Raw genomic sequence first — 23,878 nt, 5'->3', positions numbered from 1 at the left:
GTGTGAAAATTTGTGTCAGAGGATAATCAGTGAATCAAAACGGAATTTTCTCACAAATATAGTGAAGCACATAATATGCTTGGAATGTAAGCGTACAAGCATGGACAGCATGGTTTAAGTGTGTATTTAAACAATTTGAGTACATGGTCATTTATCAGCATCGATCAGCAGTGTGTGTGTGTGTGTGTGTGTGTGTGTGTGTGTGTGTGTGTGTGTGTGTGTGTGTGTACATGTATATGAACTTGGATACGTATGCATGTTCCATCGCAGCGGTGAGGTCTCCTCCAGCGCTGTTATGGGCCAGAATGTATGTCTACGTCAGGTTGCGTGCTTTCAGCTTCTCAGGGGGTTCTCTTTCATCACTGGACCTAGGAGGAGATGAGATGCCGAGTTCATTCTAGGGTATATTACTAATTTGTCAACATCTAATGAATATGTGTTTGGGTGGAGGATCACTATATTGAAACATTAGAAAATAAAAAATAAAAAATATATTTTATTTATTTATAAGGACCCCCAGTTTGGACCCCCAGTTAGGCAATGGACGCCATGACTCTGCAAATGATCCAGAATGCCACAGCAGCACGATTGGTCTTCAACCAGACAAAAATCTCACATGTATCCGCCCTTCTCCGCTCCCTCCATTACCAAGTCTGATCCAATCCTACAACCCCTCCTGCTCGCTCAGATCAGCTTACACAGAGAAGCTGGCAGAACCTTCACTAAAACATCGGGGACAACACTCCACATGTCCCAGACTCTTCTCCATTCTGGCTCCCAAACTTTGGAATGAACCCATTGCAAATACAACTGCAGACCCACTCCCAATCTTCCGCCATAGTCAGACTCTGAAGACTCACCTCTTCAGACTCCACCTTAGCCCATAGCACTTGCCTTAGCCTCGACGACCTTGCAGGCTTATGTAAAGGCTACATTCTTTATTTAGATAGCATGTTATGTAGACAGGTGACAGGTCATAATTGATCTGAAATCCTATAGTATCAGTTATACTGATGATAGGTTTACTTATGGTCCTAGATGACTATTTATGCATTTGATGTATTACCTTGTGTTGTTCTTGATTGCAGTACATCACACTGGATTAAGAGTGTCTGCTCTGCCTAAATTGTAATTATAATACTGGCCTTCTAATGCGTGATGGGGCCATGTCTTTTCAATGGCTTTTTTATTTTGGGGGGAGTTAAAATGTAAAAAAGAAAAAATACAGATTGAGAATTGCTGGTTTAGGTACCTGATGCTTGGTGTTAGCCAATGCCTTTAACATCTGCTGTACAAACTGCTGCTGCTGTTCTGTCTCTGTGGCCGCCGATGTAGAACTATTTCCTGATTGGTTATCCAGGTCAATTTCAGGGGGCAGCTCAGCGACAGGGGTGACATTTGTCCCAAAGCTTCCCAGCCCAGTCCTGCAAAAACAACAAGTCACTCTAAACCCATTGGGATTCGTGAAATGTGGCACAATATATTTAGTACAAACCTACTGTATGCAACATTCTACTAAGGGAAATAGAGTGTCGCAGTCCCGCCCCCTTTCATGATTCATTTTTGCATTTTTCCCATAGACATTTCGAAACGTAATTATTTAAAGACCTTTTAAGCATCGTACAAAGCCAACTCTTGTCGTGACAAATCATGACAACAAACACAATATTTTGGACCAAACAAATAATTACAAAGAAGAAAAACAACAAAAAAAGTGTTGTAACCTGCCGTTTTTTTCTACTTTCTAATTCTTTGTTTGGCCCAAAACATTGTGTTTATTGTCATGATTTGTCACGACAACAGTTGGCTTTGTCTGCGGCGTAAACGTCTTTAAATAAATACTTTCCGAAAAGTCTATAATGAAAATGAACGGGATTTATTTCCCGGGTCTCTCGAGTGGGCGGGACTGCGACGCTCTATACTGTATAATCCAAGAAAGTGTGTTATCTAATAGGGCGGAAAATACCAATTATTGTATTAGTGATTATTCTATAAATTACTTTTGCAATTAATCTAATAATCGAGGAGTGTGTTTTTATTTTAATATTTTTTCTTTATCGAAAATAATAGACGTGAAACATAATATGTAATATGTTTTTTATATTGAAATAAATCTATTAGTCTGATTAACCACTATTTTTATTTTGTATTTTTTTTAAATGGCAAGGTGAAAAAGAGGGAAAATAAATGAAATTTCCCCCAAAATCTATTATTGTATTAAAGTTATTATTATATAATCAATTACATTGATTAGTTTAAAACCCATTTTGGGCGGGAACCCCTTTTGGTGTTTTAATCATTGTTATAATTTAGCTATTGAAAAATTGCAGATCTACAAGCTCATAGCGCACCACCGAGTGGCACGCTATGAACTTGTAGGTCTGCTATTTTTGAAAAATCGTTAAAATGTGCCTCAAATCTTTCAGAAAATTGTCATGATTTAGAAAACTTTTTATTTTTAATGTAATGGTTTAACTGTTGCACCGGTCGTCTTATTATGCTTACTGACCCAGGAATGAGGGCAGGTGCTTCTGCAGCCAGAGTCTGTAGCCCCTGTTGGATCTGTAGCAGAGCCTGCATGGCCCTGGGGTTTAACATGGCTGACAGAAGCTCTGGACTCTGCATCTACATTGACCAATCACACAGACTTTGAATAAAAACATTTTGAAGTGAACATCCTGGCTGCAGATCGAGCATGCGATTGTGTGGACCCCCTAGCTGCAGATTGAGGGTTTCCAATGTAATAATATGCAGTGGCGTGCACACATACACTAGGTGGTGCTAGAGCACCTTCCCTTTTGCCATCTGGACAGCAATGTGCCATTTTGAAAGTAATTTTTTTGTAGGGTTTGTTAATGTAATTTTGTACAGTGTAGTGTGTGTCCCATGGTGACATTGACCAATTCTTGATTAAAAAAATTCCAATGTATTATTTATGCCCCAAAATCTAGAAATCTCACACTATTAACGAATCCGCCGGTTCCACGCACAACACAAGGTACCTTTTTTCACTTGAGCAGCTGCCCCTCTAAATGTCTGTGCATATACGCGATTATACAGCTACGGACTGACCAAATATATCCCAGATTCTCCTGTAGTCGGAGTGCAGCGCCAGGACGTACAGTATGTGGGAGAACATTCATTTAGATATTGAGCATTGCAGTACGATAACATACTCTATGTCTATGTCTCTAGTCCAAAGCCAGTCAAAATTACTAATAAATCCTGTCCAGTCATGAGACAGTGGCGACGGTACACTCACCTGTTTTAGGAACTGAGGAAGCTGCTGTCTCATCTGCTGCTGCAGCTGAGGATTCCCTGAGAACAGTGGATGGCTAAGCAACATCTGGAATAGCAGAAACATGAACCATATTGTCGCCGTCGTGTGGAAACTTGTGAGTGTTACTTCTGATCTAATGGGTCCAATGTAGTTACGGTATTATTTAATGACCAGGTCAGCATGTTAATACCTTTCATTGGTTCAATATTTTTTAAACCCACAGACAAACTTAACCACTTTCGCTTCCAATTTCAAAAATAGACGATCTACAAGCGCACACATCGCATAGTTATAGTACATGTACTGTATGGTAACTGCACATCTTTCCTAAAAATATGTCTGCACAGAAAGTCCTGAGTGTAAATTGAAATCAGAGAATGTACAAGTGTGTGTGTGTGTGTGTGTGTGTGTGTGTGTGTGTGTGTGTGTGTGTGTGTGTGTGTGTGTGTGTGTGTGTGCGTGCGTGCGAGCGTGCGAACCTGTGCGGCTACATCAGGGTTCTGGCTGAGACTCTCCAGTAGGCTCACCACATAGGGCCCAGAGAGCAGGCTCTCCGTCAGACCGGGGCTGGCTGTGATTTGCTCTAACAGGGACTGCATGCCTGGTATAGAGGGCAGCCATGGATCCCCCATACAGGGATATTCACATACGCATGGATGAGACGAGAAACACAGGTAAAGTGACGAGACGAGTCAGGTAAAAGTGTGAATTTAGCAAGAGGAGAAATAAGAGAGAAATAAAAACATGCTCTGAAAATGCATGTGGCCCACCCATCTGTCCGCTTAACACGGCAGCCGATCGGCTCGTTAAATGGTCAGATGGGGTGGGCCGCAAACGCTTTAAAATTCTTCGACTGGGACCTGCTCTGGAAAAGGTCTGTACCCGCCACTGTACAATTGTGTTTGCGAGTGTGCGTACCTCCAGTGACAGAATTCTGCATGGTGGTACCAGTAGTGGGTGTGGCAGGCAAGTCGGTAGGAGGAACTGTCCCATGGCTGGAGAGAGGGGGGTCCTGCTCTCTTTTCCTGATTGGCTGGGATGCCCCCGATGATGACGTCGTAAGTAGGTTTCTTCCCATCTGAATCAAGGAAAGAGAGCATGAAGGACAAGCTAAATATACTATACACTAATACACCAATGTCTATATGCTAGGTTCACCTTGACTTAACTGGTAATGGCGCTCATGAACCCTATCATGAAATTAAGTGCGTGTGTGTGAGTGTGATAAAGTGTACATGCATTTGAGAGATGGTCTCTTGTGCAAGTCTGTGTAGTATACAAGTATGCAGAGAAGGTCAGTATTTCAATTAATTACATATATAAAAAATACTTTTATTTTGCAATTAATATTTAGCTGTAAATGTAATTTATTTTTCTTATAAATTAGAGTATGGCCAATTATTGTAAAACTGTTATTTTCTCCCAATTTAGCTCACCACCCAGTGAGGACCCCCCCCCCCACTGGGAGGGGGGTATTATCCTACTGGCTCACCACCCAGTGAGGACCCCCCACTGTATTATCCTACTGGCTCACCACCCAGTGAGGACCCCCCACTGTATTATCCTACTGGCTCACCACCCAGTGAGGACCCCCCACTGTATTATCCTACTGGCTCACCACCCAGTGAGGACCCCCCACTGTATTATCCTACTGGCTCACCACCCAGTGAGGACCCCCCACTGTATTATCCTACTGGCTCACCACCCAGTGAGGACCCCCCACTGGGAGGGGGTGCATACGTTAGTTAAACTGTATTATCCTACTGGCTCACCACCCAGTGAGGACCCCCCACTGGGAGTGGGGTGCACACGTTAGTTAGACATACTAACAGTCCGACAGGCATTAGTTCGACATCACTGTCGCTCCCGACATGTGCGGCAGGTTAAAACTAACCTGTGGCAGGTTAAAACTAACCTGTGGTTCCCGACATGCGTGGCAGGTTACTTACAACTAATCCGTGGCTTCCTGTGAGGTTAGGTTTAGGGTTGGGTTTTACTGTAGGACTGTTAGTACGTCGGACCAAACACATGCACCCCTGGGAGGACATAGCTTCTACTCTCCAACCTACTCCTTGCCCTTGCTGACAGTCAATGTACAGTAACAAGATACTTTATGTATTTTTGCGCATCTCTGCATGTATGTAAAGAATGTCAGATCGATTGATTGAATACTTTATTAGCAGTATCAAAACAGTATAGCAGTACAGGAAAACAATGTTATTGGGTGTGGAAAATGCACATAATTGTTCATAACATTAATCATAATTAATAATTAGCTATGGGAAAACACCTATTGTACAAGATAAAATCCAGAGGGATTCTATTATACCATCGATTTTCTATTTAGTCCATGTTTTTTGTACCTGAGATGGGTTGAGGCTATGTTCCTGTGCTTTAGTGTCAGTCTTCTGAAGGTGATTGTCACAAGAGATCAACGCCGGATTGCTTTGTGCTGTCTGCAGGTTGCACAGTGCCATATCCTGGCTAAGCAATAACTCCTGTATCATGGCAGGGTTCTGGGCCAACTCTAGAATCTGAGGAGCAGGATGATTTATGGACAGAAGGATGGACGGGCACAGTCAGTTCCTAGCATAAGCACACTGACCACACTGATACAAACTAATAGGCGAGTGTACTCCCAGTGTGCAACTGTGAGTTTTCTGAATGCACCCAGTTTGAGAAAAATAGCCGGAGCGCTCGGATAAAAATGCTTTTTATTAAACAACGCAGAATGCATGGGAGCCAATAGCCGACCCAGCAACATTCTAACATCCGTGGCACCTTGGTGAGCACTTTATATTTTAAATCTGAATGTTTATTTACAGTACACATTTGCACTGTACAGTAGCAGCCACGAAAAACAGGCTGAAGTTGCTGCATGACTGTCATGATTATGATTATTCAGGGCTAAAGCCAAACCAACCCAAACCCAAACCAAACCAACCTCTGTAATGACATCCGGGTTGTTGTTGAGCTCATCGGCTACATCAGGGTGCGTCTGTAGGAGTTGCAGCATCTGGGGATTGGCTAGTATGAGCTGCCTGGTGAGCTGGGGGTTGGCAGTGGACAGTGTGTTCTGCACCAAGGGGCTGCCCAGGAGACTACACATCATCTCTGGGTCAGCCAGCAGCTGCCTCTCCATCGCCCCCTGGAGTGCTGGGAAGCCACCACAGACTGTGATAGTCGCTCCTTGTCCCATGCCCTCTACTGTAGGAGGATGGAAAGAGAATACAATCAGATACAATTGGCAGGCCACAATGTTTAGATATAAACAGCATGGTAACAGGAAGACTCTAAAACACGCCCCAAAACACACTCGCCATTTATTTATTTATTTTTCCATCGACCCGATCGCCCCCCAGCAGTTATTTTATTTGTTTTACTGAGGTTACGTTTAGGAATACATGGTGGCGACCGTTTCGAGGTCACCGGATTTGACCCAGGGCGAGCGTATTTTGTTATGAGCGTTCTTGGAAAATCCAGACTATGTATGAGCCTTTAATGTCCTCCTCCATCTCTTACCCAGGCAGAGAGGAGAGGTGGGTGGTGAGGTCAGGTTATCGGGGCTGGGAATGGGATTAACAGGTGTCATCTCTGCTGGTCGGACCGATTCTGAAGCAGGGCCATGGGCGGACGGGACAGACAGATTGACAGACCTGAGAGAGTAGGTCAAATAGACATTAAGCACTGCACTGTGAGGTTATCATCAGTGGAATATTTATGGTGATAGCAGTTTACTGTGCGTATGTTGTGCTGATTTATGCTGTGTGTGTGTGTGTACCTGAGGACCATGTGAAAGCTGACTGAGCCATCCTGTCGTTTATACAGACTCAGCAGTTCTGATTCAGTGAGGGTCCGGCCAGAGTGAATCAGCACAAACTGCGCTTCAGTGGTCCCAAACCGCTCTGACACAATTTCTTTCAACTTCATATATATGAGTTTGTTATAAGCAAACACGCCCAGACAGACAGGGAAAAAGAGGGGGGTGGGGTTATTGGTTGGAAATTACATAAAAAGCATTTGCTCAGTTTCTTGGGGCAGTGGATGATACAGCACTAACCACAAGCCAAGGTAGCCTAATGCGTGCAAATAATTAGGCAGGCCGCAGGCCAATTAACTCACCACACTAAATACTAAATAGGGCGGCTACCTTTTGCAGCTGACAACGCAAAAGGAAACAAGTATGCAATAAAATGCAATTCAAAATAATGTTGGCATTGCTTGGGGGTGGGAAAGACATATGGATTGTCCGAGTCTGAATGTCTGTATATAGCCTGGTATAACGATATGGATACAACCTGTCTGATGGTGCAATCTCCTTGAATGACGAAGTCTTCTCGCTCTGTGAGAGTTTTCACAGTAACATTGATGACTTCACAACATTCCGATGATGTTTTGGGTTCATCTTCATCAGCAGCCATCTCCTCGGTGCCCCGAGCTGACGGACTGGTCCGACAGGAAAGTTGAAACATGTGGACTGTGGAGCGCAGTCCGGGCGACAGGCGCGTCTCTCCGATGACTTGACAAAACACTAAATGAATGAATGCTAAGTATGATCTGGCTGACGCGTTATGATGACCAATGACATTATTCTTCCTATGTCTCTGGTTCAGCCATAGAGTTATTATTATAACTCTATGGGTTCAGCTTTAACGAGACCACGATGTGATGTAAATTCCTGTTTGCCGGTTGGTTTTTTTTCACGAGTCACAGCTTAAAATGCGTCGTACCTCGTACGACGGTGTTGCTCGCTGAAAATAGCTGTTCGAAACTGCATGGCGACGCATTGAGTTTGTAGATAGCCTAATTTCAGCGAGCGACACAGCTGTCTTACAACAGAGAATAAAAGCCTACTACTATAGTGCTGATAGCAGTCCAGCAATCTGTCCAGCCCACACGTGGTTCTCAAAGCTGCGTCCGCGGGGACTCCTGGTTTTAGGTTTAGGGGGTCCTCAGCAAAGGTAGGCTATAAATATTTAGAACACACAGCTCTGCATCTCATTTGTACACACAAGATAACTTGGGAACAGTGGGGTCCATAATTACCTACTGGGGTCCTTGAAATTAAAACGTTTGACAACCGACATATGGTAGCCAGCTACACACTATTAATGCATGGGAATTACAAAAGATAAAACAAACCCAAAAAAAGAAGAGTGAAGCAGAAAAATAATCTTAATGCAAATAAAATGAACATGTACAAATTATACGAAATCCACAAGATAGATTGATAGATTGTTGGAAACAAAAACCTCACACTTAAATTCCACTGGAAAAGTAGTTTATTTAGCCTACTTTACAGTGAGATAAAGAAAAACAGAACAATCAAAAAGTTACATGTCATTTTGGCATCAGAACGGGGAAAGGGATACACAGCGTGCTTTAAACTGAACATGAACAGTGCTGGAGATAAAGTGTCACCACTTCACCTAAAAACAGCAGCACTGGAAACCAAAACCATGATTCAACACTTATGAAGGATTTGTAAAGCCTCTTATTATTCTGCTGTGCAATACATCCCACCAAGTCGGGCGAGTCAGTCTTTTGTGTGTGTGTGTGTGTGTGTGTGTGTGTGTGTGTAGGTGTTGAGGGGGCATGCATAGTGTTGACAAAGTTGGGAGAAACATAAAAAAAAGCAAATCGGGGTGGGTTCTTCCCATAAGAAAATCAACTTTTTTTTCTTCATTTGTTTGTTCAGTTACATATTTTTGCAGTCACTGCATCCTCCTGCTGGAATCTTCATAGATCCGACTCTGAACCCTTCTTCCCCTTCTTGTTTCCCTGCCAATCAGAGAAGACCAGGGATGACAACACGTTATGAAGAATTGCATCATATAGAATTGAAAGGACAAGTCACCAGCCTCCCAGCATACAATGAAGCAGCCCAAACATCACCACCAGGATCTCACCCAAAACTGTATCAATCACATTCTGCTCCAGAAAACCGTTTAAGCCCTATTTATTACAAGGTATCGCATGCCAAAAATAGCCGATGCATAAATGTCGTTGTGAGCTTGTAGATCAGCTATTTTCGGCACTGCCGTACGACGAAGCATGAATTAACTGCATCACAACATAGAGAAAAATCACAGCGGTCTTACACTCCAAAATGAACCAATTGGATGCTATTAATCTGTCATATATCTATAAATGCACCCAAGTGTCTGTATGTACGCATGTATGACTGTATGTACGTCTGTAATCCACATAATTCGAGAACCGTTCGCCCCGTGGTGGGGAACACACGCGTTCCCCACCACCACAGGGAGTGCAGTGCCCGGTGTCGAGTCCGTCGGATACACTGTTGACGAGAACCAGCACAAAAGCCACTACCCGGGCTCTGGACCTGATCACCCCTATATCTCCATATATGGAGCTGGCCTGTTCCGACATCTGCATAGACTCCATATTTGGGCATCCCTGACAAAGAACTCCATATATGGGCATAAAAGGGACACATTACAGACATAATACTGGGTGGGGCATGCAATTCCAACTTGCATCGTTCGAAGGGTAATCCGCCATTACACTTGCTCGTTGCTTTTAGTGCCTTCCTAGCCTGGCCCAGTCCGTGTGCTTTCTGGTATAGTGGGGCGGGTGCCGGTCGAAAACAGGCGGTGGATGCTATTGGTTCACTAATCTGATCACCGGGGACCACTGGCCACTGAGGCGGAAGTACCGCTCAAGGAATTGACGATGCTTTACAAATCAGTTTACATTCTCAGTGAATGAAACAAGTGTTGTGATTGGTCTGAAAAATATCGTATCCAGGGGAAATACATCTGACAGTTGTTCCAGACCGACACTTCCGCCGATAACGTCTCTGCCTTAGGCTGTGACCAGGCTTTTCTCTTCGCAGATGAGTAAAGCCCAACACACACCGGGTGCGCAGCGACGCGGCACAGCGTGTTGCCGCGCGGCAACGCCTGGAAAATAAAACTGGTTTCTATCGCCTGGAAAATAAAACTGGTTTCTATCGGAGCGTCCAACGCGCACCACTGCCGGTGTGCGATAGGTTCATTGAAAATAACGGAGGCGGCTGTTTTGACGCGCGGCGTTCGCAGACGGTGTGTGAGGCCCTTAAGGCTGGGACAGAGCCTAACTGGCGACACACATGTATGGAAATCCTGGTGACGCTGGAAGGGCATTGGGCTGCGATGTGATTATTAATTCATATCTAGAGCAACACTTGATTGGAACCCTCTCGTTCTTCCTCCTCACCCCATCTGACTGGATTTCTTTGAACTCAGTTGCAAAGGTAAACAGATTACGGGAAAGTCGAGTCATAAAGGATCAGCATGTAGGCGTAATGATTGAACATCAAGTTATATCGATTTTCACTGCAACGTTTTGTCAATTGTTTTGAATCGAATCAGAATCCATTTTTGTTTTAGTACAGAAGTGGTTAAAATTAAAAGGAATCAAATCGATTGGGAATCGTTTTGAATCGAGAATCGATTTAGTTTTGAATCGATTTTAAATCGAATAATCACCCAGAATTGAATCAAATCATGGGATACCAAAAGATTCACAGCCCTATGCACCATATTGTAATTTCAAATGAAGTCACCCAATAGAGTGACCACTGACCACTTCACCACTTTTCAACCTATCTTCATATAATTGGTCGTCACTAATGTTCATGATATATTTTTCTACTCTGTGTCTCATAGGAGGGCTGTGGACAGTTCAGAAACCCGTCCACCAGTGACATCATCATTAGGCAGATTTATTTTTAAACAAGATTCTTTTGTAAAAATATTTAGATTTGCATTATCGTAGGAACGATGGCTTCCATTTTCGCATTGCAACTTTTCAGGAATAGAAAGCCTGCAGTTTCTATTAGCTTGGATTCCCATTCGATGATGTCACTGGTGGACAGGTTTCTGAACTGCATGAGACACAGTAGACAGAAATCGTAGTATTTTATCATGAACATTAGTGAGGACCAATTATATGAAGGTAGGTTGAAAAGTGGTGAAGTGGTCCTTTAATAGTTTGTGCTGCATCTACAATAGCTATAGTTTTGTTACCATGGCCCCGTCCCTTCTGCTCTCTACTGGTTTAGACATCTCTCTTTTCTAGAGGAAGGAACACACACATTACTTCACACGCACACACGCACGCACGCACTTGTACAATCTCTCATACACATAATTTGGCTTGCCGAGTCCAAATTGCAACGTAGTCTCTCACCTTCGACCTCCCTTCCCCACACACCTTTAGCCCCAAGGACAATCTTACCTGATGCTTTGGCTGTTCTGACTGGAGGCCTTTAACTTTAGACTTTTCTTGTTCCAGGGCAGCGTGCAGTAATGATACCTAAAAGAGACAAATCATACAGTCACATGATCTGATTCCGATTAACCCATAATACAAATGACTGGTAGTTATAGTTGGATGCAACGGTTCAATGTGTGTGCACATATATCACAGACCTGTGATGACAGTTCCTCTTTGATATTTAAAAGCTCATCAACCTGTAGAAGGATCTCTGCTTTATCTTTCACTGGTGAGAACACAATGGAGGAGAGCACGTTAGAAGAGAATAAGAGATCAATACCAGAGATCAATACCAGATCAATCAAACTGGGTGTTTAAGTTGCCGATATTCAACTCACTCTCCCCCTGCTGCAGCATCTTAAGGAGCTGAGAATTTCTTGCTTTTACTTCCTTGTATTTCATCTGCAGAGAAAAGGAAGCAGGACAAAAGGTTTAGAATTAGTTTTGCACACTCCAAAATACAGTGTATAAATTCTCCCTCTCAGACACCCTTAAACTATTGTTTTTCCTAAAGTGAAGCAGGCTATAGAAAAATGCCTCAATGAGGACAGCCCATGTTAACTCATCACAATATAATATGAGACGGGTACTGACCAACAGTAAACCTTTTCTCGCTGTGTCTATAATTGGAAATGTCTGAATGTGTTGTTAAAATTGGCAAGAAATGGCTAATCTGTGATTCAACAATGGACGATCAGGCAACTGTTGCTTAAGACCACTGACCTCCCACTGTGAGATGGTCTTCTTTAGTTTATCAATCTCCTGGTCTTTCTTCTCCAAATCGTACTTCAACTGTTCTGTCCGAGGGTCCTGCGAGCAGGGTGGGGTGTAAAAAGGCAGGAAATTAAGAGCTGCTTTTAGAAATGATTAAAAGGTTAATAGCATACCTTTAACAGCCTGGAATTTTGAGAAAGATAAATCACAACCTTTGCACACAGTGGAGCACAACAACACCCCTGTTATGCCCATTGTTACTTTAAGTTAGTAACTACTAGTTATAGTTACTGCTTTCAAAACATAACTTAGGCAAAGCAATATGTAAGTAACTAGTAACGTTACTCGCCTAGTTACTTGAAAACGAACAAAACCAAAAAATCTCAATCAGCTGGTAAATACATTCTTTATCATACTACAAGGCACGGACCACAGCGATAGTATTCAATGTCCGGTGACACTGCTCACTTAACAGCTGTGACCCCGTCAGTCCATCTCACCGGTTCATGTTCTGTGGAGGTGTTGACCTCTTGACCCTGGCTGTTGACATATTGCTCACGTCTCTTTTCCCGTTGGATGATGCGATTGACATCATCCTCCAGCTTATTGAAGAATCGATCCTCCTGCGCCACACCTAATGCTATATTAGCTGCACTAGATTCCTGTATGGTGCAATGTTAGCAGTGGTGTTAGCAGTGACAACATGTTATGTAAATATGACAACTCAACCAATCTTAATAAAATATACAGTTTATATAGGGTGTAAAAAGTTGTATGTCACCAAGAGGGGGGGAGGTGTCTGAAAAGCTAGCGGCGCCATTCTTGTTGACTTTAAACTCTAGCCCACATCACTCAGAATAGTGACGGTGGTATGTTTTTGTAAATATTGAGCTCGTTCTTGTCGACAACATAGTGAACCAACACCAGGATGGATAGAAAGAACGTCAGGCCCAAATACCTTACAAAGACAAGGAAATGTCGTGAACAAACACGGCTGTGCTTAGATACTTTGTTGAACCTGTGCGCCGTACAGCCGAGATCCAAGCCATTCTACGTCTTTTTGTAAACTCGTCAATCTGGGTTCCTTGATGCAGTCTCCATGCTGGAAAGCTGAAAATCTAATTCCGTTTTCTAGCTCTCCCTCGACGTGACCTGCTGTGGCACTTATTTACTGAGCAAGTCTGCACCATTGTGAGGTCAGTTTAAAAAAAAAAGAACTTATACAAGCACAACGGATAGTCGCTCAATGTAAACAAACCAGACAAGCCAACAAGTATGGCGGCCGGCGAGGCCGCTACCACGTGACACATATGTTGACGCCCCCTCAAGGAGATTTTGGTACGCTCTATAGAGCGAGCTTGATATAGGCTACTCTAGTCTAAAACAATTTCTGGATTTTTGGATTTAGGAATGGGAATGTTCGGCATGTCTCACCTCTTTCTCCTTCTTAGCTTGATTTTCTGCAAATACAGAGGATTAAGTATGTGGTTATACTGTTCATTCCAAGTCAAAATATAGAACAATACATTTCATTATGAATGTTGTTTTGGATTAGTCAGAAACTGAAAGTACACAGTAACATCCTCTGTACATTTTACTCTCAGAGAGACTCTACTGTGTACAGGTGTCGGTGATAATAGAATGTAGATTAAGGATCACAAAGAAAGAAGCCATCATTCTACTGACTACATCCCACAACACTTTCTCTACTTTTCTCTCACCAACAACACTTCCTTCTGCCTGAAAATCCTGCAGAGAGACAGTCTTCTTCTCTTTTCCCTGCTGGTTCTTCTTCTTTTCCTTCTTTCCCCCTCGAGACTTAGGGGAGACAGTGTCTGTGACGCCCTGTAAATAGAAAAGACAAATATATTAAAGATAATGCTTAAGTGTCAACTTCCCATGTCTTCAGCCCAACACTAGAGGGCAACATAAGTGCCATTACTCATTACAAAACTCAGCTGTAGATTACAGCACAGGAAGTCCTGGGAAATAAATAATAGCTTAAAAAAAAGGTCTAGAACTGCATTTAATTTTCTTTTGCATGACCTTGCTTCAATTGAGGTATTGGCTTCAATGAAACATACAGCAAATGGTAATTTCCTTAGACAATGCGACTCGATTTCAATTAGCCAGTCATGTATGCTTAACTGACTTATCTGAAGTTAATCAAATCTGATTCAGCACATGCCATGAAATGAACAAGATGGCTCCACATGTATATTGAATTATTGATTCAGCATATTCATGGGGAAACAGAAACTGACATTGCTTAGAGCTACAATCTATAAGCTTTACGTTTGTTGTCTCACTCTCCCGATGGAGAGGTAATTAACAACTTCTGGCCTAAAATAAAGATGGTGAGCACGTGTCTAATCTGGTGTTCTGTCTTGTGACGCCAGGAAGAGTAGCTACTGTGATTCACAGTAAGCTAATGGGGATCTAATAAATAAATCAAATCAAATACTTTTACTGACAACCAAATCACCAAATTAAGTCGTGTGGAATTCCTGTATCGTTATGTATGATACATTAAACAAAAAACAGCATGGTAGTATATGTAAAATATTTGTTTGTGGTGTACCTCTTTCTTCTGTTGTTCAAAGTCAAGTTGGCTGAGAATCAAGGCCTTTTCTAAGTCTGCCTCATACAGCTCACTGGTTATCTACAGATGGGAAAAGGAACACAGAGACAAGGAAAGAAAACACATCAGATCCATGTTTCTCTTTATCTGTTAAATTGCAGCTTGTCACAGCTGGAGCAGCAACAGCAGTACCAAAGTGTTAATTATGATTAAACAATTTCCAAAACCTGCTATGCAAGAATCTTATTCCCAACTATTATGTTAACATTTGCCCATAGGACAGCCCTATTGCAGCCGTCCTGGCTGCAATTCGAAACTGGCCCCCGTAAAATCTGAACCCCCCCCCCCCCCCCCCCCCACCCTTTCCCCCCACTCGCTGTATATGTTTCTTTTCCCCTTTTACCTCCTTTATGATGAATTCCTGTTCTGTTCTTTGACTACCGGTATATAGAAGTGTCTATTTGTATGTCTCCAGCATACTGGGCAAGGATGGTGGATCAGACGATGACATCAAAAGCAGAACAAACAAGGCCAGACACGTTTTCACCACACTACGACCCATCTGGAACTCCAAGGCACTGTCCCTCCATAATAAAATCAGAATATTTAACACCAACGTCAAGTCAGTTCTCCTCTATGGATCAGAGACATGGAGAGTGACAAACACTACCACCAACAAACTCCAGACATTTGTCAACAGGTGCTTAAGGCGCATTCTGAACATCAGGTGGCCTGATAAAATATCAAATGCCAGCCTGTTGGAGAAAACCAACCAAAGCGCCATCAGCCAGGATGTGAAGAAGAGAAAGTGGGGGTGGATTGGACATACCCTCCGAAAACCTACTGACAACATCACTAGGCAAGCACTGGACTGGAACCCACAGGGCAAAAGAAAAGTGGGGAGGCCAAAACAGACCTGGAGAAGATCAGTGGAGAGTGAGGCAAAGTCGACCGGATTATCGTGGGCCCAGCTGAAGAAAACTGCTCAAAACAGAGTCCGATGGCGGGGTGTGATTGCGGCCCTATGCTCCACTTAGGAGCCTACAGGAATAAGTCAAGTCAATTTGTATGTCTCCAAGTGTTTTGATGAATTGAACAAGGTGGACCCTCTTGTAAACAAGTGTAATGCTTAATTGGGTCGTCCACTCAAAGTTAAGTCTTTGTATCGAGTTTGTGCTTGAAATGTACTGTAATTCTGCAAACTGTTAATAAATATTTAAATCAATCAATCAATCAATGCCCACTCCCAATTTTTGACATGGCAAATTTGATCTTTCTACCACGTAATCTCATTGCTAGCCTATACATAGCCTATATATAGTTCACACTTCACTCCTAAATCATAGACAGTGGAGATTTCAGCATGTGCTCATTCCCCCTTATCTTCCTACCTGCTCATCCCTCTGTTTCCATTGCTGCCATCCTTCAGCGGGTACAGTCTGGTCCCCTGCTGTAGGATTGAGAAGGTCATTTGCTACCGCCTGGAGAGTCATGGGTTGTGGGGCACATGACTTCTGAGGGATCTTCTTGAAAGCCAGACTTCGCAACTGATTGACAAAAACCAAAAACATACATCAGTCAGAAGATTACATCGAAATCCAATTGGATTTTTTTATTTCCAATACTACAACCTTGAGAATCTATCTGCCTCAACGGAGATAGTCAGATATGCTTGTTTCAACGCAGCGCAGCAACCACAATGATTTAGATTAGTTACTTCTGCAGGTATGATGGCACTTTAGGGGTGGCAGTGGCTCTGGTAGAGTGACAACAGGCTCCTCCGGAGTTAGTGTTGAAGTGTCCTTGAGCAAGACACTGAACCTCTAATTGCTCCTGTGGTGCCATAGTTTTCTCCGCCATCAGTGTATGAATGCATGTGTGAAAGTGAATGGGTGCATGCACAATCTATGTAAAGCAATTTTGATAAAAGTGCTTTATACATGCACCATTTATTTACTTTAGCTTGCACTGATTTTAGTCAGCTGCCTCCCATCAATTACGGTGACAGTGATCCCAATCAATTAGGTTGTTGTTAGGTATCGAGCATAGTTATATACTATAAAGGTATCAATAAGGTTGTGTATGTGATGAAAAAGCATTTACTTGATCGTATCAGATTATAACTTTAATTGTTCTGGATATCTAACCCAATGTCCTGGGTCACCAGTCTTTACCAATTTGTTTAAAGAGGCAGTTGGACAGAAAGCTTCCTATCAGTGTGAAAGGCCCCCGGGCCCCCCAACATGGTTTCAGTTATGAAGTGAAACAAATGAAGGGTAGAGGAAATAATTACAATATGACAATACAACCAGTTGAATGTAAAATGGGCAATATGGTGCTACTGTTTCATCTAATTGAATGCACCTCTCTTGGCACCCACAAACCTGATTTGCTTCAGTCTGTTGCTGTTCTTTCTTCTTCTTCTTCTTGTCTTTCTTCTTGTCATTGTTCTGAGCGACTTTCCCTGCTGCCTTCCCCGTCCGGCTCTTCCCAGAGTCCCGACCAGTTTTACTGGTGCCGGTGGTCTTTCCCACATCAGAACTGTCCGAGTCCGATTCGGTGTCGATCTGAAGCAAGGCGAAGCGGGACGCGGTGGTGGGGACGTTGATCATTGCAGACGATGCCATAGCTACTGGTAGTTGATCTGAATGAAACGAAACGAAACGACTGAACTGACAATACCTGAAATACTGCCAGAAAACAAAAGCCCCCAGTTGAAACCTTTGTCTAATACAAGCCACTCCAGTTAAGACACAATATTGCTTAAGCCTTATATGAATGAAGTCGTAATATATTACTGCATTTGAATAGCCGTCTAAAATCAAGAATCCTGACGCTTCAACGTGCAATGGTACCTAGCATTACAATGCAGTAAAGTAACAGTGGATAGCCGTGTTAGCTGCGGTGGCTGGTTAGCTCAAAGAGCTACCCAAACAAGTGTTAAACTAGTGAATTGTGACAACAAAGAACGTATTCGTACTTTCGCACAAAACGCGTATCCTAGCGATAGTACTTGATGTGTGTTTGCGTGGCTATATGCGCGAACAAATGTTGGTCAAGAAAGACACACTTTCTTTTCACCTGTGTGGTTCGATTCGATCGCTGTAACGATTCTGATTCTATTTCTCTGCACTGTTCGTTGGGCGATGGGTAAGTACAGGAGCCCGTTTGGACCAAAAATGTATGGTCTAGTTCCGCGCTGCGGTGACACCTTAGAGACACGCGGTGGAGGAACCAGAGTCGTGGGTGGGTGGGTATGGAGTTACATTTGTGTCTTTATTAACCAAACAAAAATAAAAACATTTGAGAGAGAAAAAAATCTAAACAGAGCAAAGAATAGTTTTGAATGAAAACAAATTAAAAACGCAATAAAAAAATATATTTGCAAGCAAAAAAAATAAGATTTGAAAGAAAAGAAAAAACTAAACTTTAAAAAATTCAAGAGTAAAAAAATAAGGAAAAACTGTTTAAACTACATAAAACAAAATACTTAGTAAAATGTTTGGGTAATAATAATATGTGTTGTGCTAAATAAAATGTTTTTTATGTTTTTTTTCCTCGTTTGCGAATGAAAGTTTTTTTTTCTGATTGCAAAACGCCTTCTCTCTCAAAACCATAGAGTATTAAAAGGATAGAGACTAAACTGTCGCGAAGCTCCGCCCCCTCCGCTATTCATATCAGTGGAAGTTGCTCAGTGGCGTTTTGAAGCACCCGGAAGGCTGCCGGAAGTACCCTTCCGCATTTTTTCGCTGATTCAGAATTTGGGCACCAAATTTTGGTGCCCAAATGCGGAAGTGCAGCTGGGCTTTAACATTGAGCGCTCGGTTGCATGGGGTTTCCTCGTCAAGAATCCACGGGTCCGCCTGCAGTCCTTCCTCTTACCACTAGGGCCCAGCGCTTCAACATTGGAGTGCCTAGCTGGCCCCTTGCTCAAAACCTATGTCTTTGGTCTCGATTTTTTTTCTCTCTCTCTCTTGGCCACTGTCTTAAACCCTTGCTTAGGGTGCAAATCTCAACTGTTTTGGACGGGGGTGGGCTTGTTGGAATCGTGTCGCCCCCCTGGGGGCGTCTTTGGGGGGCTCAAGGTTCAGGGACCCCCAGGGACCCCCAAATGGTAACTGTCATTTCTCAACCGTTTTTGACAGGGGTGGGCTCGTTGTGATTGTGTCGCCCCCCTGGGGGCGTCTTTGTGGGTCTCAAGGTTCAGGGACTATGCAATAAACACTCAAGCCACAACGAAAATGTATTTTGTAGCTTTTATATAAAAATAGAAATAAACACATACACTAATGTAAACTGTGGTTACAATAAACTAGACCAGTCCGTACGATGCGTGAGCTAACTAGCATGGTTCGATTGTTAGCATTCCTCGTTGAAGCATGCATTAGTGCAAAGCAGGTACATTTGACTGTAAACACAAAAATAGACGAAACACACCATTAACAGCAGATATACAAGCGACTAAAGTCCATAAGCGACTAAAACCATTTGGGGGTCCCGGGGGGTCCCCGAACCTCCAAAACCTTGAGAACGCCCCCAGGGGGGCGACACGATTCCAACGAGCCCACCGCCGTCCAAAACAGTTGAGAAATGACAGAGTTACCATTTGGGGGTCCCCAGGGGTCCCCGAACCTTGAGACCCCCAAAGACGCCCCCAGGGGGGCGACACAATCACAACGAGCCCACCCCCGTCAAAAACGGTTGAGAAATGACAGTTACCATTTGGGGGTCCCTGGGTGGTCCCGGGGGGTCCCTGGGGGTCCCTGAACCTTGAGACCCCCAAAGACGCCCCCAGGGGGGCGACACAATCACAACAAGCCCACCCCCGTCAAAAACGGTTGAGAAATGACAGAATTACCATTTGGGGGTCCCTGGGGGTCCCTGAACCTTGAGCCCCCCAAAGACGCCCCCAGGGGGGCGACACGATTCCAACGAGCCCACCCCCATCCAAAACAGTTGAGATTTGCACCCTAAGCAAGGGTTTAAGACAGTGGCCAATGGAGAGGTGTCTTACATCTTTTCAGTGTAGGACCCGCCTTCTGAACTTTCACCCCTCACACAAATAATCCAAGAGAGAGAGAAAAAAAATCGAGACCAACTTCCACTGACATGAATAGCGGCGGGGGCGGAGCTTCGCGACAGTTTAGTCTCTATCCTTTTAATACTCTATGGTTTTGAGAGAGAAGGCGTTTTGCAATCAGAAAAAATTAACTTTCATTCATTTCATTCATTTTTTTACTCTTGAATTTTTTTAAGTTTTGTTCTCAATTATTTTTTCTTTTCTTTCAAATCTTTTTTTTTGTTGCTTGCAAATATATTTTTTGATTGCGTTTTTAATTTGTTTTCATTCAAAACTATTCTTTGCTCGGTTTAGATTTTTTTCTCTCTCAAAAGTTTTTCTTTTGTTTGGTTAATAAAGACACAAATGTAACTCAGTCTACTCTGATGTAGTGGCCACCACTACTATCCTTGGATCAAGACTATCATAGGATGTACATATTTTATCGATTTTGAAATTGTATACCGGTATGTCGAAATCAATCAAATACGTCTCTTGTCTTACTCTTGATTTGAAACAACATTCAGAATCAGAAAGCATTGAGGTGCCCACTGCCCACTCTTCAAACTTTGGAATAAAAATAATAAATAGTAGGCCTATATATTTAGGTTTTGGAAGACAAAAAAAAGATAAATCTCAAAATCCATGCTCCAGATTCAACCATTGGATTCAGCAGGAGAAAAAACAGACATACAAGATTTTAATAAAACGTTTATTTCAGAAAATCATCAGATTTTATGTAGTAACTTGCTCATTTAAGTGCATTACTGTTAGTGTGAACATGGGCATAGGGGGAGGAGGGTAGGGGGCATAAATAATGTCACATCCCACAAGTGCTCGAGATTCAAATGTTGAGCAAGTGCTGCTGTTTAAATTTCTAACAAGTGGTTGGCCAGGAAGTTTTGTTATAGCTTAAAATGGTTTTAAAGGAGGCTGTATGCTTAAATACAATGCGCTCAATTTTATCCATGGTATCACTATCTTCACAATAAATCTAATCATTTCCATGTTTCAGATATTGCATTATAGTTGGTCTCAGCTCTGGCAATTAAAGAGTTCCCACCAAAACAGAAAATGAAACTGGTAGGCCTACAGATGAAACTGGAGAAGAAATAAAAAATAAAAATAAATTAAACCGGCTACTAGCCCATGGTAGCCTGTTATATTAAAAGTGCCATTACTATTGATCGATGTTGTCTAACCTTTAACATTTTTTATGATGGAAGAGACTGACCAATTTACAGAAACGTTCAAAGTTGATGCACTGTAGCAAATTCTTACAGCCCTTGTGTTAACACATCCACTTCTTTGACTTTACACTGAATGGAATATGTAACATTTATGACTTCCATGCCAAAAGTAGTATACACGAGAAGAGAACATCCTCACAAGAGTCTTACATTTGCTTATTATTTGTTCTACTCCAATTAACAATACAACATTTTTTTATTATTATATTTTTAACTTATCAAGATAGCAAGGCCTTCAGTTCAGAAACTTCCAAAGGCCCCAGTCTTAGTGAATGCAATATCGCTACCTGCATCAACAGTCCATGTTTCTGGGCATTTCTATTGAGTCCTCCAGTATGGAATCTGTGGTGGTCCTCGCTGCAGAATGGCACCCCCCTGTGGCAATTACACCAACCTGCAGGTCTGCCGGGGAGATCTGTCTCAGCTCTCGGCGAGGCAGGCAGACTGGCATCATCTTCAACCCATCCCCACTGTGGCCTCCTCCGTTCCTTTCTTCAGGCTGTGTGTGTGTATGCACGCTGGCATGCGTGAGAACCTTTGATTTTCTGTGTGTTTGGAGCTCAGAAGATGAGGAAGGACATGAAGTGCGATGTTTGTGTCTCTGTGTGTGCGTATGCCCTGCGTCAGCCAATGCCTGGCTCATCTTTGCCTGGATTTTGTGTGTCTTCCTGCGCTCAGCAGGCGTCTGTTGACCGCTTGTTCTTGTGTATACCTGCATATTCTGTGTGTCTGTGTGCGATGACTCCGGCCGTGTCTGTTGAAGTGAGGATCGTATGGCTGGCAGCGGCAGGGAAAGCTGAGGGTCATTCAGCAACTCTCTTACTTTCTTCTTCAGCTGACGACTAGAGCTCTTGTAGAAAAACAACTCTTTCTCCAGCTGCTGTACTCGAGCCAGGAGGCCCTCATCCTTTTCTTCTGACCTGCCTTCTACACACACACACACACACACACACACACACACACACACACACACACACACACACACACACACACACTACTATTATGACATTTTGTTACAATTTACAATTTACAATTTAGGCATTTAGCAGACGCTCTTAATCCAGAGCGACTTACATTTAAGCAAGAACAAAAGCATGGGAATACATCACATAAAAGCATTTATCATGAAACATGCGTAAGCTAAGAAAGTAACAGTGGAATATCTATATAATGAAACTATACATACATATAATGAAACTATACATACACTATACATATAATACTATATATACATATAAACTATACATATTTACTACTATGCTATACATATGTACTATGGCGTGCTATGACTAAATACAATACAATTATAGTGCTGTCTACATAACATGCTATAAGTCTGTATCAAATGCTATCTAAGGCAACATAAATGCTATCTAAGGGGGTAGGGTAAGTGCTATGGGCCATGATGGAGTCTGAAAAGGTGGGTTTTCAGGCTACGGCGGAAGATTGGGAGTGATGCTGCAGTTCTGACTGCAATGGGAAGTGCATTCCACAGTTTTGGAGCCAGAAGGGAGAAGAGTTTGGGACGTGTGGAGCGTTGTCCCGGCGTTTTTAGTGAGGGTACTTCCAGCTTCCCTGCGTTGGCTGATCTGAGTGCGCGGGAGGGTTTGTAGGGTTCAATCATACTTGTAAGATATGGGGGAGCCATACCTTTGGTTGCTTTGAATGCCAGCATCAGAGTTTTGTATTCTGTGCGGGCAGCGACCGGGAGCCAGTGGAGGGAGCGGAGCAGGGGGGAGACATGTGAGAATTTTGGCTGGTTGAAGACCAAGCGTTAACAACTATGTTCACCACTGTGACAATAGACATGGCCAACTCAATATACTGCATGGCCTGGCCTCTTGGAGTATATAAGGACTTGAACTTTAGCCACACTCTGAGGAAGACACTTGAGTGTCGAAACCGCTCGACATTAAAGGCATTAACCTTTGTCCTTGTTCTTGGAGTTTACCCATCAGGCTATCTAACTTCATAATTAGTAGAGGACCTGACTAAGATATGTATGCACTTAATTTAGGAGAGCATATCTCAACTGTTCTTGGCTAATATCACCCCCGCGAACAACTTGGGAACTGTGAAAAAATCTCTATCCAGGGCGAAATACCCGAAAATGACCACGCATTTTTTTAAATGACCACTACTTCGAACATGACTCTATCTTCTAACCGTTGGAGCTACACATTTTCTGAGGTGCTCAAAATGTTCAGAATACTCATGTTTGTTGAATCCGTGCCCAAGCCAAAAAAGGTATTCTCCGTGAGGAATCTAAAGGACGGAGCGTGTGTGTGTGTGTGTGTGTGTATCCATGTGTGTTTCCAATTTAAACAGTGTTAAAATGTGATACCTTTGACTAATGCTCAGCATAAATTATTAAGCTATTATTAGCTCTTATGCTATTATTCTCTTGTTTCAATAAAATTACATCTGTAGTGTACACATTTATGTTTTAGAGATAGTCAGAATGACAGGAAGCAGAGCTGGAGGTAGCAGAGACTGAAATGTTGAGGTTCTCTCTGAGTTAATCTATTTCAACAACTCTACACTCATATCTGGATGAAACTTCATGTTTCTTTTTTTTTTAATATATTTTTTATCCCACGATTTTGTAACCCATTTCTCACCCCTGTGTCAATCATCTAATGTGATCCTGGGCTCTACACACCCTCCACCAACCTAGTCCCCATATATGGGGGACAAGGGGAGAGCAACAG

General features: G+C 42.8%; 3 protein-coding genes across 5 annotated transcripts in view; all 3 read right to left on the bottom strand.

Annotated features, from left to right (window-relative positions):
• Window positions 1-244: 244 nt before the first annotated feature.
• Window positions 245-7,679, bottom strand: LOC310871691 (ubiquilin-1-like). Its single transcript, XM_083783331.1, has 11 exons — window positions 7,579-7,679; window positions 7,062-7,204; window positions 6,803-6,936; window positions 6,225-6,487; window positions 5,644-5,814; window positions 4,199-4,358; window positions 3,760-3,881; window positions 3,263-3,346; window positions 2,510-2,625; window positions 1,253-1,424; window positions 245-368 (listed from the first exon to the last, which is right to left on the bottom strand). The coding sequence occupies exons 2-11, from the start codon at window positions 7,070-7,072 to the stop codon at window positions 360-362; spliced, it is 1,242 nt and encodes a 413-aa protein (XP_083639457.1). The 5' UTR covers window positions 7,073-7,204; window positions 7,579-7,679; the 3' UTR covers window positions 245-359.
• Window positions 7,680-8,540: 861 nt separating this feature from the next.
• Window positions 8,541-17,999, bottom strand: gkap1 (G kinase anchoring protein 1). Of its 3 annotated transcripts, none has more exons than XM_083783230.1 (12): window positions 17,929-17,999; window positions 17,243-17,502; window positions 16,250-16,405; window positions 14,859-14,939; window positions 13,999-14,122; window positions 13,712-13,737; window positions 12,778-12,939; window positions 12,287-12,373; window positions 11,902-11,965; window positions 11,719-11,789; window positions 11,525-11,602; window positions 8,541-9,061 (listed from the first exon to the last, which is right to left on the bottom strand). In XM_083783230.1, the coding sequence occupies exons 2-12, from the start codon at window positions 17,483-17,485 to the stop codon at window positions 9,020-9,022; spliced, it is 1,134 nt and encodes a 377-aa protein (XP_083639356.1). In that variant the 5' UTR covers window positions 17,486-17,502; window positions 17,929-17,999; the 3' UTR covers window positions 8,541-9,019. The 3 variants fall into 3 exon arrangements, with proteins under 3 accessions (XP_083639356.1, XP_083639357.1, XP_083639355.1); XM_083783231.1 differs by having other exon boundaries at window positions 17,940-17,994; XM_083783229.1 differs by having other exon boundaries at window positions 17,839-17,991.
• Window positions 18,000-20,611: 2,612 nt separating this feature from the next.
• The window catches only part of LOC310872153 (kinesin-like protein KIF27), a 15,945-nt gene continuing 12,678 nt past the window's right edge, over window positions 20,612-23,878 (bottom strand). Inside the window, exon 15 of the mRNA XM_083783875.1 lies at window positions 20,612-22,094. Coding sequence (XP_083640001.1) covers window positions 21,460-22,094 — 635 coding nt within the window. The 3' untranslated portion in view covers window positions 20,612-21,459. The remainder of the gene's footprint in view (window positions 22,095-23,878) is intronic.

This window comes from Protomyctophum parallelum, assembly GCF_964188405.1.
Source record: "Protomyctophum parallelum genome assembly, chromosome: 15".
Taxonomy (NCBI): domain Eukaryota; kingdom Metazoa; phylum Chordata; class Actinopteri; order Myctophiformes; family Myctophidae; genus Protomyctophum; species Protomyctophum parallelum.
This window is presented reverse-complemented; position numbering and strand designations above follow the sequence as displayed.

Bases quoted from the DNA above. Each gene is read 5' to 3' on its own strand.
- LOC310871691 (XM_083783331.1), bottom strand. The intron at 3,347-3,759 runs GTTCGCACGCTC...CTGCTATTCCAG, and splicing joins ACCCTGATGTAGCCGCACAG to ATGTTGCTTAGCCATCCACT. The intron at 2,626-3,262 runs GTGAGTGTACCG...TGGTCAATGTAG, and splicing joins TTCCTCAGTTCCTAAAACAG to ATGCAGAGTCCAGAGCTTCT.
- gkap1 (XM_083783230.1), bottom strand. From the start codon at position 17,485: ATGGCATCGTCTGCAATGATCAACGTCCCCACCACCGCGTCCCGCTTC. The intron at 12,374-12,777 runs GTGAGATGGACT...CCCTGCTCGCAG, and splicing joins CCTCCACAGAACATGAACCG to GACCCTCGGACAGAACAGTT. The intron at 9,062-11,524 runs GTAAGATTGTCC...TCTGATTGGCAG, and splicing joins CAGAACAGCCAAAGCATCAG to GGAAACAAGAAGGGGAAGAA.